The sequence below is a fragment of the Ranitomeya imitator genome, chromosome 2, assembly GCF_032444005.1.
Source record: "Ranitomeya imitator isolate aRanImi1 chromosome 2, aRanImi1.pri, whole genome shotgun sequence".
NCBI classification, from domain to species: Eukaryota; Metazoa; Chordata; class Amphibia; order Anura; family Dendrobatidae; genus Ranitomeya; species Ranitomeya imitator.
Window position 1 is genome coordinate 168553477 of NC_091283.1, and position 14936 is coordinate 168568412.

A 14936-nucleotide genomic window follows, 5' to 3' on the forward strand; every position below is an offset into this window, starting at 1 on the left:
AATACAGGATGTAACTCAGGATCAGTAATGTAATGTAATGTATGCACACAGTGACTGCACCAGCAGAATAGTGAGTGCAGCTCTGGGGTATAATACAGGATGTAACTCAGGATCAGTAATGTAATGTATGTACACAATGACCCCACCAACAGAATAGTGAGTGCAGCTCTGGAGTATAATACAGGAGGTAACGTAGGATTAGTTCCAAATAAAGAATTTAACTCTTCAGGTAGATCAAATCTATATGTAAATTGTAAAATTGTGTTCACAATAAAGCATATGCTTTTGCAAAAAAAATAAAATAAAAATGATGGCAAATATGAACATAAAGTCATAGGACCTTACATTTATACAATGTGAATGATGATAAAGCATAAAAGTGAATATAAAAGTCTGGACTATGAGTAAAAAGTGACCTCCCACAGCGATCAGATTCCAACTAACATGTAGGATGAAAGCAAGAATCTGGTTTCCAAGGACATCACCATTATTTTTTATATCTGATGTTAAACCCGAGCCTCATGTCATGGTAAACCACCGTTATACCCCCATTGTCCACATTCAGTTCTTTTTTGTCTTGCTTGTGGATCTGCTCCTGTCGGCTGTGGATTGTGACTTGCTCAGGTTGATCCACGAGTCCACGATAAGGATAGACGGGATGATGATCCACAGCGCGTTCATGAAGACAAAGTAGAACCAGAAGTAAATGGGGTGCCACTTCTCGCTGTGACTGAATCCGTCCCGATACTCGGTGTAGAAGTAGAGGACATCGCCGTAGAGCTGCCCTGTGGACATGGAGAGAGGGATCAGACAGTCCCTGGAGGATACAACGCCACCACGTCTGGGGGCTCCTGCAGGGTCAGGACGGCAGAGTGTAGCAATGTTTGTATGGATGCTGCAGGCGGCCAACATGCAGGTCTACGTAAAATTATCATCTGGGTGTGGACTTGTCCAGGCCAACGTCTACAGGGACAGTGTAACAGTCCTCGGTGCTGGAGATAAGCCAGCCCTGGATTACACAAATAGGGTTACTTGGTCACGGAGATTAGCCGAGCTCACACTTTACGAGTCACAGTTTATACAATATATAATGTTTTTTTCTCACTCTCAGGTACTAAATGTCTACTGCTTCTTACCAAGTGACACAATCAGTTGCAGCACAAAGCGATAGGGCTTGTTCTGCAGGAAGGAGATCACCGTCCAGATGCTCAGTGGTCCCCATGCCGCCGCTGTGATGGTCTCCATGCAGACTGTGAAGTTATCACCTCTGCAAGAAAAAACAGTGCAGACAGAGGTCTGAAGTCTCCAATCTTACATAAGTGCAGGCCAGAAATCCCTACATGTCTCCAGCCAAGTGCATTTTTGGAAAATCTAATTAACGAGGCAGAAAGTAACATGGATTCCGCCAAATCTCGTAGCCCCTTCTCTGCTTGGACTGGAGACCCCAGTTACTAGAAAGAGATTTATTCCCAGGTAAGTAGAGAACCCCGCTAAACTGAGCATATATTATCTCACACCAAGAGTCTTCGCTAATAATGCACAACCATAACCTCACAAAAAAAAAGATCAGCCTCCGGCTATGTCCTAGCAGTACAACAGGAGCCTTTATGATTTATTAGGGCACAATGGACATCATAATGGGGGTCTGCGCCTCACAACACCCCTCTATTAGCTCTATTCAGCCTAAAGTTCAATTAGGACATATTTACTGATTAAGATATAGCCACCGGGTGCTACTCACATCATGTACCGGCTGTCACCTTTCCCATATTCTTTCCCTGTGGAGAGAGATAAATAGGAGACAAGCAGTAAGACAACGACGATGGGTAGGAGACGCTGTACTGATACATGGGCAGGATGGACATTCCAGATTCCAGGGCAGCTGGTTCATGCCCTCCAAGAGTTCCAGTAGCCCCCAGACCAGCTGTCACCTAGTCTTCCCCAATACAGAAACACCTCAAGACCCCAGCCCATTCTTACACAGCTGTGACAGGAACGCCTGGTCCTTGGTGATCACGGGGTAGTAGAAGGCGAACCAGCCTTCAATGATGCCATGGATGAAACCACAGATCATGAACCAGCAGACACCCAGGCGGCGCGGGGCACTCATACCAGTCACCCGACCGGTCAGGAACCATATTATAGCCAGCAGAACCCCAGAAACTGAGAACAAAAAGGTCAAGAACTCGGACATTGGCCGGTCATTAGGACGGTAGCCATCGATCTGGAGATCCCGGGGCCAGAAAGGATGAGGGATGGGAGATCCTGTGTCTGGAGCCATATTGTCTCCTAAGTGTTACACCTGCGGGGGATAAAGGAGATCATCAGACTACGGCAATCACATCACACAGAACCGTCCAAGGAGAACAGATCGGCACCAACGATCAGTGAAGTGTGTACATGACCCACGTGGTGGTAATGCCATCCGCAACAATGGAAACATGTCCCATATATGACCCAGGGGCTGATATAAGGGGTCTGAATACTTTCTGCACCCACTGTATGACCCAGGGGCTGATGTAAGGGGTCTGCCACCAAGGGGGTAGAACAATTCACGTCACTCTGTATGTATATGAAAGCATCTGAGATAGTGAGATAAGTCTGAAATATTTGTATCTACGGAACCACACAGAGTCGGGACAGGGGCTCCATCTTGCAGCCCATCAGCCCCCAGACAACACAAGCCAGTGATTGGCTGCAGCAGTGACATGTGTAGACAGTGAATTATCACTGCAGCAGAAAACAGAGAGGACCCCCGGAGCTGAGACGCCATGTCTTTTATTATACAATTACTTTTTTAAACCTCTTGAAAAAAAGGTTTAAAATGCTAAATAAAATAAAAAATTCCAAATAAAAAAAAATGATTTATTATGTCTGAAATAAAAATAAGAGAACGGACGTGTGTCGGGATAGTGGCGCTCAGATGATGCCTGTTACTTTGTGTATGAGGGGAAGAACCAGGGTTGTTCGTGTTTCCACCTGAATATTCGGTGATTTGGCCTTTGAGCTCCTGGATCATGTAATATTTTACATTATTACGTAACTGCAGTGTGATATCTGAACCTTATTTGTGGTTCTCTTACATCAGTATTTGTAGCCAAAACCAGGAGTGGGTGATAAATACAGAAGTGGTGCATATGTTTCTATTATACTTTTCCTCCGATTGTTCCACTCCTGGTTTTGGCTACAAATACTGATGGGAAATACTGACCAAATACTGAAGGTGTGACCGTGGCCTGATACAGATGGAATTCTAGGATGTGATGTGTCGGGGCTCTTCTTTTTCTTTTTGGCTATTTAGTAAAAATGTTTCACTGTCTGCTGGAGCTGATGCCAATGCCCCAAGCTGGCGGCCCGTCACAAGCCACAGAAACCAGGGACCCCGCTGCACAACAACTACAACACGGAATTAAACAAAATACTGTTTTAAGTAAAAATAAATAAAAGCAAAAAAAAAAAAAACAGAAAACAAGAAACAAAAATAACAATCACATAATGTCTCGCAAAACCCTGATATTCTGCTCTAATATGAGGACAACGGGAAACTCCATCCCAAGAGACAGGTAAGACATTATATACCGTGTATCTATGGCCACTGCACACTGCAGAGGCAGCCAGCTATCTATACATATATGTACAGCACACTGCAGAGGCAGCCAGCTATCTATAGATATATGTACAGCACACTGCAGAGGCAGCCAGCTATCTATAGATATATGTACAGCACACTGCAGAGGCAGCCAGCTATCTACAGATATATGTACAGCACACTGCAGAGGCAGCCAGCTATCTACAGATACATGTACAGCACACACTACACCGGCAGCCGGCTATCTATAGATACATGTACAGCACACACTACACCGGCAGCCAGCTATCTATAGATACATGTACAGCACACACTACACCGGCAGCCGGCTATCTATAGATACATGTACAGCACACAGCCAGCTAGCTATCTATAGATACATGTACAGCACACTGCACACAGCCAGCTAGCTATCTATAGATACACGTACAGCACACTGCACACAGCCAGCTAGCTATCTATAGATACACGTACAGCACACTGCACACAGCCAGCTAGCTATCTATAGATACACGTACAGCACACTGCACACAGCCAGCTAGCTATCTATAGATACACGTACAGCACACTGCACACAGCCAGCTAGCTATCTATAGATACACGTACAGCACACTGCACACAGCCAGCTAGCTATCTATAGATACACGTACAGCACACTGCACACAGCCAGCTAGCTATCTATAGATACACGTACAGCACACTGCACACAGCCAGCTAGCTATCTATAGATACACGTACAGCACACTGCACACAGCCAGCTAGCTATCTATAGATACACGTACAGCACACTGCACACAGCCAGCTAGCTATCTATAGATACACGTACAGCACACTGCACACAGCCAGCTAGCTATCTATAGATACACGTACAGCACACTGCACACAGCCAGCTAGCTATCTATAGATACACGTACGGCACACTGCACACAGCCAGCTACCTATAGATACACGTACGGCACACTGCACACAGCCAGCTATCTATAGATACACGTACGGCACACTGCACACAGCCAGCTATCTATAGATACACGTACGGCACACTGCACACAGCCAGCTATCTATAGATACACGTACGGCACACTGCACACAGCCAGCTATCTATAGATACACGTACGGCACACTGCACACAGCCAGCTATCTATAGATACACGTACAGCACACTGCACACAGCCAGCTATCTATAGATACACGTACAGCACACTGCACACAGCCAGCTATCTATAGATACACGTACAGCACACTGCACACAGCCAGCTATCTATAGATACACGTACAGCACACTGCACACAGCCAGCTACCTATAGATACATGTATGTACAGCACACTGCACCGGCAGCCGGCTATCTATAGATACACGTACAGCACACTGCACACAGCCAGCTATCTATAGATACACGTACAGCACACTGCACACAGCCAGCTATCTATAGATACACGTACAGCACACTGCACACAGCCAGCTACCTATAGATACATGTACAGCACACTGCACCGGCAGCCGGCTATCTATAGATACATGTACAGCACACTGCACACAGCCAGCTATCTATAGATACATGTACAGCACACTGCACACAGCCAGCTCTCTATAGATACATGTACAGCACACAGCCAGCTCTCTATAGATACATGTACAGCACACTGCACACAGCCAGCTATCTATAGATACATGTACAGCACACACTGCACCGGCAGCCAGCTATCTATAGATACATGTACAGCACACTGCACACAGCCGGCTATCTATAGATACACGTACAGGGAGAGGAGTATATAAGGCTTTGGCTCCTGGGTGTCACCTCTGCTGCCCGCACCTTCAGGTCTCACCTCCGCTCTGCTCCCCGTTCCTTCAGGTCTCAACTCACCTCTTACATCAAGTAAGACAGAGACCCCGCCCTCTTACGTTCTTCCCCCAATCATTGCTTGACATTGTCACCGCTTAGCCAATCAGGAGCCGATGCATTGTCGGCTCGTTCATTAACTTCAAGGCAGCTCAGCATCTATATTGGAAAAGGCGACATGTGATTGGGTGAATAAAGGTAGGGGCGGAGTCTGTGTGGTCTTCGAACCTCGGCCGACTCTCGTTCTATCGACGTCTATTGGTTGAAATCTGTAAAAAGGCACCGCCCCCAGTACTTGATTGGCTCTAGACTATACAGTTATTGCAGCCATTCTGCTCCGCTATGTAGATTAGATTATTGTACTAGACCTGCGCGGCATCGTGGATCACACAGCATATAACGTTCGCTATAAGTAGTACTGATATTTTGCCAGCAGGTGGCAGTATAAGTTTGCGTGCTGTCTGCAATAGATTGGTTAGAGAGGCTCTGGACTCAGGGGTCTGTTCCCACTTTCAGTAGCTGCTGCGGTTTTGACGCTGCAGAATGTCCGCATCATACGTCCCATGATCAGTATCAGGCAGCGCTTTGGGAGCAGCACATGTTCACTCTTTCCAAACCGCTGCCGGCTTTTGAACGCAGGTGATTCCGGGTGTGTTCACTGAGGCGCGTGGAATCACAGCATCCTATATATTGTACGGAGACATTTATCTTGAGGAGACGAGCAACTCCGCGGGATAAATAGACATGCTGCGGTCTGGAAAGATGTGCCGCATGTCCGTCTCCGCAGGGAAGCCGGAGGCGTCGGTGCACACATAGTGGAGATGGGATTTCTTGAAATCCGCTGTGCTGCAACATCTGGCTGCTGTGGGTGGGATGGTGCGGATGTACACAGCGTCCAACCCTCAGCGATTACTGACCGTGGGAACATAACCTTATGCAAATTACGCATTTACATTTTTCACACGTGGATTATCCTCATTGATGCAAGTCTGTGGAAAATCCACATGCGTCTCCACAAAAAGAAATGGACATGCTGCGGTCCTGAAAGGTGTGCCCCTTGTCCGTCACCGCTGGTGCAGATAGACACATAGTGGACATGAGATTTCTAGAAATCCCATCCTCCGTGTTGTAACATCCGGCCGCTGCGGGTTTGATGCTGTAACTAAAATGTAACTTTTATTAAAGATATATTAAAATATCTAATATATAAAGCTGAATGTGTGTATGTATTTATGTGTGTAAGTCCGGGATTGGCATCTGCACCGTCGCAGCTACAGCCACAAAAGTTTGCACAGTCACACGTCTGGACCCCGAGAGCGTCATAGGCTATGTTGTGAGGCTAAATTTTATCCCCGCGTGTTCCAATTCACCAAACAATTTTGCCCCTATCTACATAATGAGGAAAAAGTGAAAGGAAAAGTGTTGGAGGCAAATTGACAGCTGCCAGATGTGAACAAGAGGGACTTAAAGGGAACCTGTCACCCCCAAAATCGCGGGTGAGGTAAGCCGACCGGCATCAGGGGCTTATCTACAGCATTCTGTAATGCTGTAGATAAGCCCTCGATGTATCCTAAAAGATGAGAAAAAGACGTTATATTATACTCGCCCAGGGGCGTTCCCGCTGTTGGTCCGGGTCCGGCGCCTCCCATCTTCATCAGATGACGTCCTGTTCTGGTCTTCACGCTCTGGCCTGGCGCAGGCGTACTTTGTCTGTCCTGTTGAGGGCAGAGCACAGTACTGCAGTGCACAGGTGCTGGGCCTGTCTGACCTTTCCCGGCACCTGTGCACTGCAGTACTTTGCTCTGCCCTCAACAGGACAGACAAAGTACGCCTGCGCTAGAGCGTGAAGACCAGAACAGGACGTTATCTGATGAAGATGGGAGGCGCCGGACCCGGACCAACAGCGGGAACGCCCCTGGGTGAGTATAATCTAACATCTTTTTCTCATCTTTTAGGATACATCGGGGGCTTATCTACAGCATTACAGAACGGTGGGCTTACCTCACCCACGATTTTGGGGGTGACAGGTTCACTTTAACGAATGAGAGCATTAACGCCAAAGAGTATATACCGTACAGTTGCTAAGGTGGGGCCCCGACATGGGATACTCACCACACACGGGGATATGAACACACACACAAAATGTGCCACACATTACCACGTGCTTGAACACATATACCACCCTCAGCACACATTTCACCACACATACACCAACCTCGCCACAGAAAAGTCGAAACACAAAATTCGCCACATGCAAAACTCGCCACATGCAAAACTAGGCTCACGCAAAACTCGCCACACATGCAAAACTCATCTCATGGAAAACTCGCCACACGCAAAACTTGCACACGCGGAAAAATTGCCACATGCACAAAAGTTGCAACACATGCAAAAGTTGCCTCACACAAAACTTGCACATACTCAAAATGCACCACACATAAAACTCGCCACGCGCAAAACTCACCATGCACAAAACTTGCAGCACACAACTTACTACACTAACCTGTCACATGCAACTCGACACACAAAAGTTGCTACACGCATGTCGCCACACAAAATTCACCTCACAAAAGTCGCTACATGCATGTTGCCACACGCAACTCAACACACACAACTTGACACATGAAACTCGCCCTAAAACACACACAAGTCTGGTATTATCCTTCAAACATAAAAGCCTCATTAATAAGCAAACTACAAGAGCAACAAATGTACCATATAGGAAATACGGCAGCTGTCAGTCACATGACCTGTCTATTATGTGTATGTGTGAGCTAATATATACTGCCAGGGGGAGGGCTTCCTGTTGGCTGGGGATTTATCAGGCTGCCAATAGCAACCAATCACAGCTCAGCTTCTATTTTGCTACAGTTAATTAATCTGAGCTCTGATTGGTAAATATAAGCAACAAAGGACATTCTCAGTATAACAAAGCTTGTGTGAGGTAATAGCATGTCAGTTAGGGTGTGTTGGTGGAAAGGCTGATGTCAGTCACATTACCTCTATGTGAGAGCATATAGAAACTGCCAGTTACAGACTATTATTACCACAATAATGCCTCATAAGAAAAGGAATTCCATGGCACGAATGTCAGCTGATGCGAAAAGAAAAGCTGCATTACGGGCCAATAAAAAATGTGAAGACCGAGAAACAAGGCTGACACACATGAGAACAGCAGCTGCTTCCTCAAGGGCCAATGAACTTTCTGAGGAGAGGGAAGCGAGGCTTGCAGACATGAAAACAAGAGCTGCTTCCTCAAGGGCCAATTAACTTTCTGAGGAGAGGGAAGCGAGGCTTGCAGACATGAAAACAAGAGCTGCTTCCTCAAGAGCCAATGAATTTTCTGAGGAGAGGGAAGCGAGGCTTGCAGATAAGAGAACAAGAGCTGCTTCCTCAAGAGCCAATGAACTTAGTTTTTGCCTTTTAATAATTAAATTTCTATCTATTTGTTTTGTGGTTTTTGTGTGCACAATACATTTTTGTTAACACATTTTATTTTGCTAACAGCAGTTATTAACCCAGGTGAAGCCGGGTAGTACAGCTAGTTATGTATAAAGTTGTTGCACATACATCCAATTCCGATGTATATTGGGTCACAAAGAAATTTATAATGTGACCCACTAATTCCTATAGGTAGAAGGATGTGGAAAATCAAATTAATAATTGGGATTATGACTGCTGTCCCCGAAAATTGACAGTCAAATAAATCCACCAATAATTTAATCGGATCATGAGGGAAGAATAGTATGCCTACTGGTGCTGATAAAAATGTACTGCACGCACCAACTAACTATATCATATGATGAATGAATGATAGAATCACATATTCATCAGTGCAGCGCTCATGTATGAGACCTGCACTGGGGCGGCTGCTTATTGTAAGGACAGGGGGTGAACGCTGCCTGCAAGCCGTTACCAATAAGGTATCCTGCGGCAGCGGTAACGATGAAAACCGCTCTCAAAAACAGGCGCGATCACTCCCCATGAATTACACAGCAGATAAAGTGTTAATAGCGGGATTAGACACATGTACGTTGCTGTGTGAAGTCTCCGCTAAGCTAGGCACAGTTTTATACTAAGCTGACTTGATTATAGCTCAGATTATATCTATCACAGGACCACCACTAACGGGGGTGATCGCTGCTTAAAATCCGCTGTTAGTATTGTTATACTGCGACAGCGGTAATCAATATCATTCGTGGTCACTCCCCATGCATATCGCGGCACATGGAGTGTTAACAGCACGTGCTGTCATATAGAAACTCTGCTATGTGCCAGGTGTAGTTCAGTCCTGTGCGAGCTGATTTACCGCTATATTCTGCCTTTTGCATTGTTAAAGATCCTGACTACCTGACATCATTCTAAGCTATAGGACATGTGCCCCTACACGCGTTTCGCTGGTATACCGGCTTTTTCTAAGGCAGAATATACAGTGGGGCAAAAAAGTATTTAGTCAGTCAGCAATAGTGCAAGTTCCACCACTTAAAAAGATGAGAGGCGTCTGTAATTTACATCATAGGTAGACCTCAACTATGGGAGACAAACTGAGAAAAAAAAATCCAGAAAATCACATTGTCTGTTTTTTTAACATTTTATTTGCATATTATGGTGGAAAATAAGTATTTGGTCAGAAACAAAATTTCATCTCAATACTTTGTAATATATCCTTTGTTGGCAATGACAGAGGTCAAACGTTTTCTGTAAGTCTTCACAAGGTTGCCACACACTGTTGTTGGTATGTTGGCCCATTCTTCCATGCAGATCTCCTCTAGAGCAGTGATGTTTTTGGCTTTTCGCTTGGCAACACGGACTTTCAACTCCCTCCAAAGGTTTTCTATAGGGTTGAGATCTGGAGACTGGCTAGGCCACTCCAGGACCTTGAAATGCTTCTTACGAAGCCACTCCTTCGTTGCCCTGGCGGTGTGCTTTGGATCATTGTCGTGTTGAAAGACCCAGCCACGTTTCATCTTCAATGCTCTTGCTGATGGAAGGAGGTTTCCACTCAAAATCTCACGATACATGGCCCCATTCATTCTTTCATGTACCCGGATCAGTCGTCCTGGCCCCTTTGCAGAGAAACAGCCCCAAAGCATGATGTTTCCACCACCATGCTTTACAGTAGGTATGGTGTTTGATGGATGCAACTCAGTATCCTTTTTCCTCCAAACACGACAAGTTGTGTTTCTACCAAACAGTTCCAGTTTGGTTTCATCAGACCATAGGACATTCTCCCAAATCTCCTCTGGATCATCCAAATGCCCTCTAGCAAACTTCAGATGGGCCCGGACATGTACTGGCTTAAGCAGTGGGACACGTCTGGCACTGCAAGATCTGAGTCCATGGTGGCGTAGTGTGTTACTTATGGTAGGCCTTGTTACATTGGCCCCAGCTCTCTGCAGTTCATTCACTAGGTCCCCCCGCGTGGTTCTGGGATTTTTGCTCACCGTTCTTGTGATCATTCTAACCCCACGGGGTGGGATTTTGCGTGGAGCCCCAGATCGAGGGAGATTATCAGTGGTTTTGTATGTCTTCCATTTTCTAATTATTGCTCCCACTGTTGATTTCTTCACTCCAAGCTGGTTGGCTATTGCAGATTCAGTCTTCCCAGCCTGGTGCAGGGCTACAATTTTGTTTCTGGTGTCCTTTGACAGCTCTTTGGTCTTCACCATAGTGGAGTTTGGAGTCAGACTGTTTGAGGGTGTGCACAGGTGTCTTTTTATACTGATAACAAGTTTAAACAGGTGCCATTACTACAGGTAATGAGTGGAGGAAAGAGGAGACTCTTAAAGAAGAAGTTACAGGTCTGTGAGAGCCAGAAATCTTGATTGTTTGTTTCTGACCAAATACTTATTTTCCACCATAATATGCAAATAAAATGTTAAAAAAAACAGACAATGTGATTTTCTGGATTTTTTTTCTCAGTTTGTCTCCCATAGTTGAGGTCTACCTATGATGTAAATTACAGACACCTCTCATCTTTTTAAGTGGTGGAACTTGCACTATTGCTGACTGACTAAATACTTTTTTGCCCCACTGTAGTCCCATAGCCTCCACTTGTTGAGCACAAGGCCCCCATAGCCTCCCCATGTGCAGCAAAAGGCCCCCATAGCCTCCCCATGTGCAGAACGACGCCACCATAGCCTCCCCTTGTGCAGCACAAGGCCCCTATAGCCTCCCCTTGTGCAGCACAATGCCCCATAGCCTCCCCATGTGCAGAAGAACACCCCCATAGCCTCCCCATGTGCAGAAGAACACCCCCATAGCCTCCCCTTGTGCAGCACAAGGTCCCTATAGCCTCCCCTTGTGCAGCACAACGCCCCCATAGCCTCCCCATGTGCAGCACAACACCCCCATAGCCTCCCCATGTGCAGCACAAGGCCCTCATAGCCCCCCTTGTGCAGCACAAGGCTCCCATAGCCTCCCCATGTGCAGCATAAGGTCCCTGTAGCCTCTCCTTGTGCAGCACAACACCCCCATAACCTCCTCATATGCAGAACAACACCCCCATAACCTCCCCATGTGCAGCACAACCCCGCCTATAGCTGCCCCATGTGCAGAACAATGCCCCCATAGCCTCCCCTTGTGCAGAACAAGGCCCCCATAGCCTCCCCATGAACAGCACAACACCCCCATAGCCTCCCCATGTGCAGAACAACGCCCCCATAGCCTCCCCATGTACAGCACAAGGACCCATAGCCTCCCCATGTGCAGCACAACACCCCCATAGCTGCCCCATGTGCAGAACAATGCCCCCATAGCCTCCCCATGTGCAGCACAATGCCCCCATAGCCGCCCCATGTGCAGAACAACGCCCCGTAGCCTCCCTGCATAGGCAGCATGAATAGTAAAAAGTTGGTCACACAGGGTTAATAGCAGCATTAACGGAGTGCGTTACACCGCAGCATAACGCGGTCCGTTAACGCTGCCATTAACCCTTTGTGAGCACTGACTGGAGGGGAGCATGGAGCGGGCACTGACTGCGGGGAGTAAGGAGCGGCCATTTTGCTGCCAGACTGTGCCCGTCGCTGATTGGTCGTGGCCGTTTTGCCGCCACCAATCAGTGACTTGGGATTTCCGTGACAGACAGAAGGACAGACAGAAAGACGGAAGTGACCCTTAGACAATTATATAGTAGAAGATTCTGAAGGAGAGAGAGAGGGAGAGAGAGAGGGGCAGGGAGAGAGAGACTTTTCCCCGAGTTGGAATATGCTTCCAGGCATGCTCAGATGTAAAAACTGCATCCGTCACTGGATTCCTGCGTTTCACAGTGTGCGCAGGATCCTGTGTCCATAGCCTCCCATTCTGTGGAACGACATATGCCGCAGGAGGCGTCGGGGAACGTATTTCCACTGCAGACAAAAAATGTTTCATGCAAAAGATGGGCCGTCTAATTCCGCAGGATCCAGTGCACGACGGACGAAATGTGTGGCCATCCGTCGCGATACGTCGCTAATACAAATTTTTTTGCAGGATCCTGTTTTTTCAAAAAACGACGTATCTCGATGGGAGCTGAAAGACGGAAATGTGAAAGAGGCTTAACAGAATCAGTGTTCTCAAAACACCCATACTGTTAACAGTTGTGACGGAGCACAAAGTCACTCACCCCAGCAGGCCACAGGTATCATTAGAAATATTGGTCTTGTAGTAAATCTTGCTTTCCTCCATCCATGGTTATGTAAGATGCTAGCAGGTGCGTAGGATGCAGTGACACACAGGAGGCAGAGCAAGGGTTAAAACAGGTTCTTTATGTATAGGAACAGTAATGGTACAAGCAGGGGGCTAAAGGATGTGATTGGAGGATGGGGGAAAGTAAAATGCACTAGAATATAACAGCATAACTTATCAGTCTCTGTGCGCTGGAGGAAGGTGGCTGGAAGATCCCTCGGCGACACCACAAGCGGCGCGAGATGTCTCCGATCCGGTCCCGCAGATGAGGGATGCACTTTCTCCTGGCGATGACGACTCCTCCGGGTTCTTCGGCACATAATCTCCTGATCCGTGCTTACAGTGAAGTAGAGGTGATGGTCGCGGCACAGAAGAAGAAGCAGAAAGCTCAGTAGGCAAGGCCGCAGTAGAAGTACACAGTCCAGCGGACACAGCCACAGGGACGGGCCAGTCCTTAGCAGGCACCGCAAGGATGGGACTAAGCGGGGTCTCCGCGGTGGTGAGCGGAGCCAAGGTACGTACTCTATCTTGGTCACTACCTGGTGCGGATGTCTATCTGGGCTGAGGGTAGGATATGTCAGCAATCTGACTAGCTGGGGGTGTAGGAACAGCTAGCTGGCGTGGGTCTGTCGAGAGGGAGTCAATTGTCTCACTGCTCACAAGCTCGTTCCCCACCAAGTGTCCCGTCTTCCCACTCAAACTGCTATTTATGTCGGACCTGCCCCCATCAGTCAGGTGCCCTGAACTGCCCAAGTCAGCAATCTCTTCCCCCTGCAACACTGGTGACAGCCCCGACGGTTCTGGTCCAGACACGCAGGAGAGATCGTTAGCCTGGCTCTCCTCCCTACAGTTATATTAGTAATATATCCCCATCTCGTGTTTGGAGATGGGGATGCACATCCAGCTGAAGTGCATTGCACCGCACAGACCCATGGGGTCCTTGAGCAGCAATACACATACCTCCCAACTTTTGAAGAAGGGAAAGATGGACAAAAGTAGTGGCGTGCTGTGGCAAATTTTAGGCCACACCCATTTCACAACTAGTCACACCCGTATCCACGCTCCAACCACACCCATTTAGCACGGCTGATCGCACTGTTTTATAAACAATAATTATAAACAGAAAAAAGTATAGCCACACATGATGCTCAATACTGTATAATGGCCACACAGTACTCCGTAATGTATAATGGCCACACATGATGCTCCGTACTGTATAATGGCCACACATGATGCTCCATACTGTATAATGGCCCTACATGGTGCTCCATACTGTATAATGGCCTCACATGATGCTCCATACTGTATAATGGCCCTACATGGTGCTCCATACTGTATAATGGTCACACATGATGCTCCGTACTGTATAATGGCCACACATGATGCTCCATACTGTATAATGACCACACATGATGCTCAATACTGTATAATGGCCACACAGTGCTCCATACTGTATAATGGCCACACAGTGCTCTATACTGTATAATGGCCACACAGTGCTCCATACTGTATAATGGCCACACAGTGCTCCAAACTGTATAATGGCCACACATGATGCTCAATACTGTATAATGGCCACACATGACTATGTCAGTGTATAGTTGGGGCTGTAGATGTGTCCCAACAGCTCTGCTTACAATTCAGGTAAAGATTTCACCACCTGTCGCTGTCCACACTGCTGCCTCACAGATCCTGCACATTGCAATGTAACCCAGCTCTGCGAACTCTGCATGCACTCAGACAACACCATTATCTACTGGCTCCACTCCATAACTGCTGTAGTATATAAAGGATCCATATATATATATATATATATATATATATATATACTGTTCCTATGA

At 46.9% G+C, this 14936-nt stretch overlaps 1 protein-coding gene across 3 annotated transcripts; it reads right to left on the reverse strand.

Moving 5' to 3' along the window:
• Positions 1-224: 224 nt before the first annotated feature.
• Positions 225-5497, reverse strand: EBP (EBP cholestenol delta-isomerase). Of its 3 annotated transcripts, none has more exons than XM_069747891.1 (5): positions 5417-5497; positions 1981-2302; positions 1742-1778; positions 1137-1267; positions 225-785 (listed from the first exon to the last, which is right to left on the reverse strand). In XM_069747891.1, exons 2-5 carry the CDS (start codon positions 2279-2281, stop codon positions 562-564), a joined length of 693 nt encoding a protein of 230 aa, XP_069603992.1. In that variant the 5' UTR covers positions 2282-2302; positions 5417-5497; the 3' UTR covers positions 225-561. The 3 variants fall into 3 exon arrangements, with proteins under 3 accessions (XP_069603992.1, XP_069603991.1, XP_069603990.1); XM_069747890.1 differs by having other exon boundaries at positions 5404-5497; XM_069747889.1 differs by having other exon boundaries at positions 5349-5497.
• Between the last annotated feature and the right edge of the window lie 9439 nt (positions 5498-14936).

Bases quoted from the DNA above. Each gene is read 5' to 3' on its own strand.
- EBP (XM_069747891.1), bottom strand. From the start codon at position 2,281: ATGGCTCCAGACACAGGATCTCCCATCCCTCATCCTTTCTGGCCCCGG. The intron at 1,779-1,980 runs GTAAGAATGGGC...CTCTCTCCACAG, and splicing joins GGCGTTCCTGTCACAGCTGT to GGAAAGAATATGGGAAAGGT. The intron at 786-1,136 runs GTAAGAAGCAGT...CCATGTCCACAG, and splicing joins GCAACTGATTGTGTCACTTG to GGCAGCTCTACGGCGATGTC.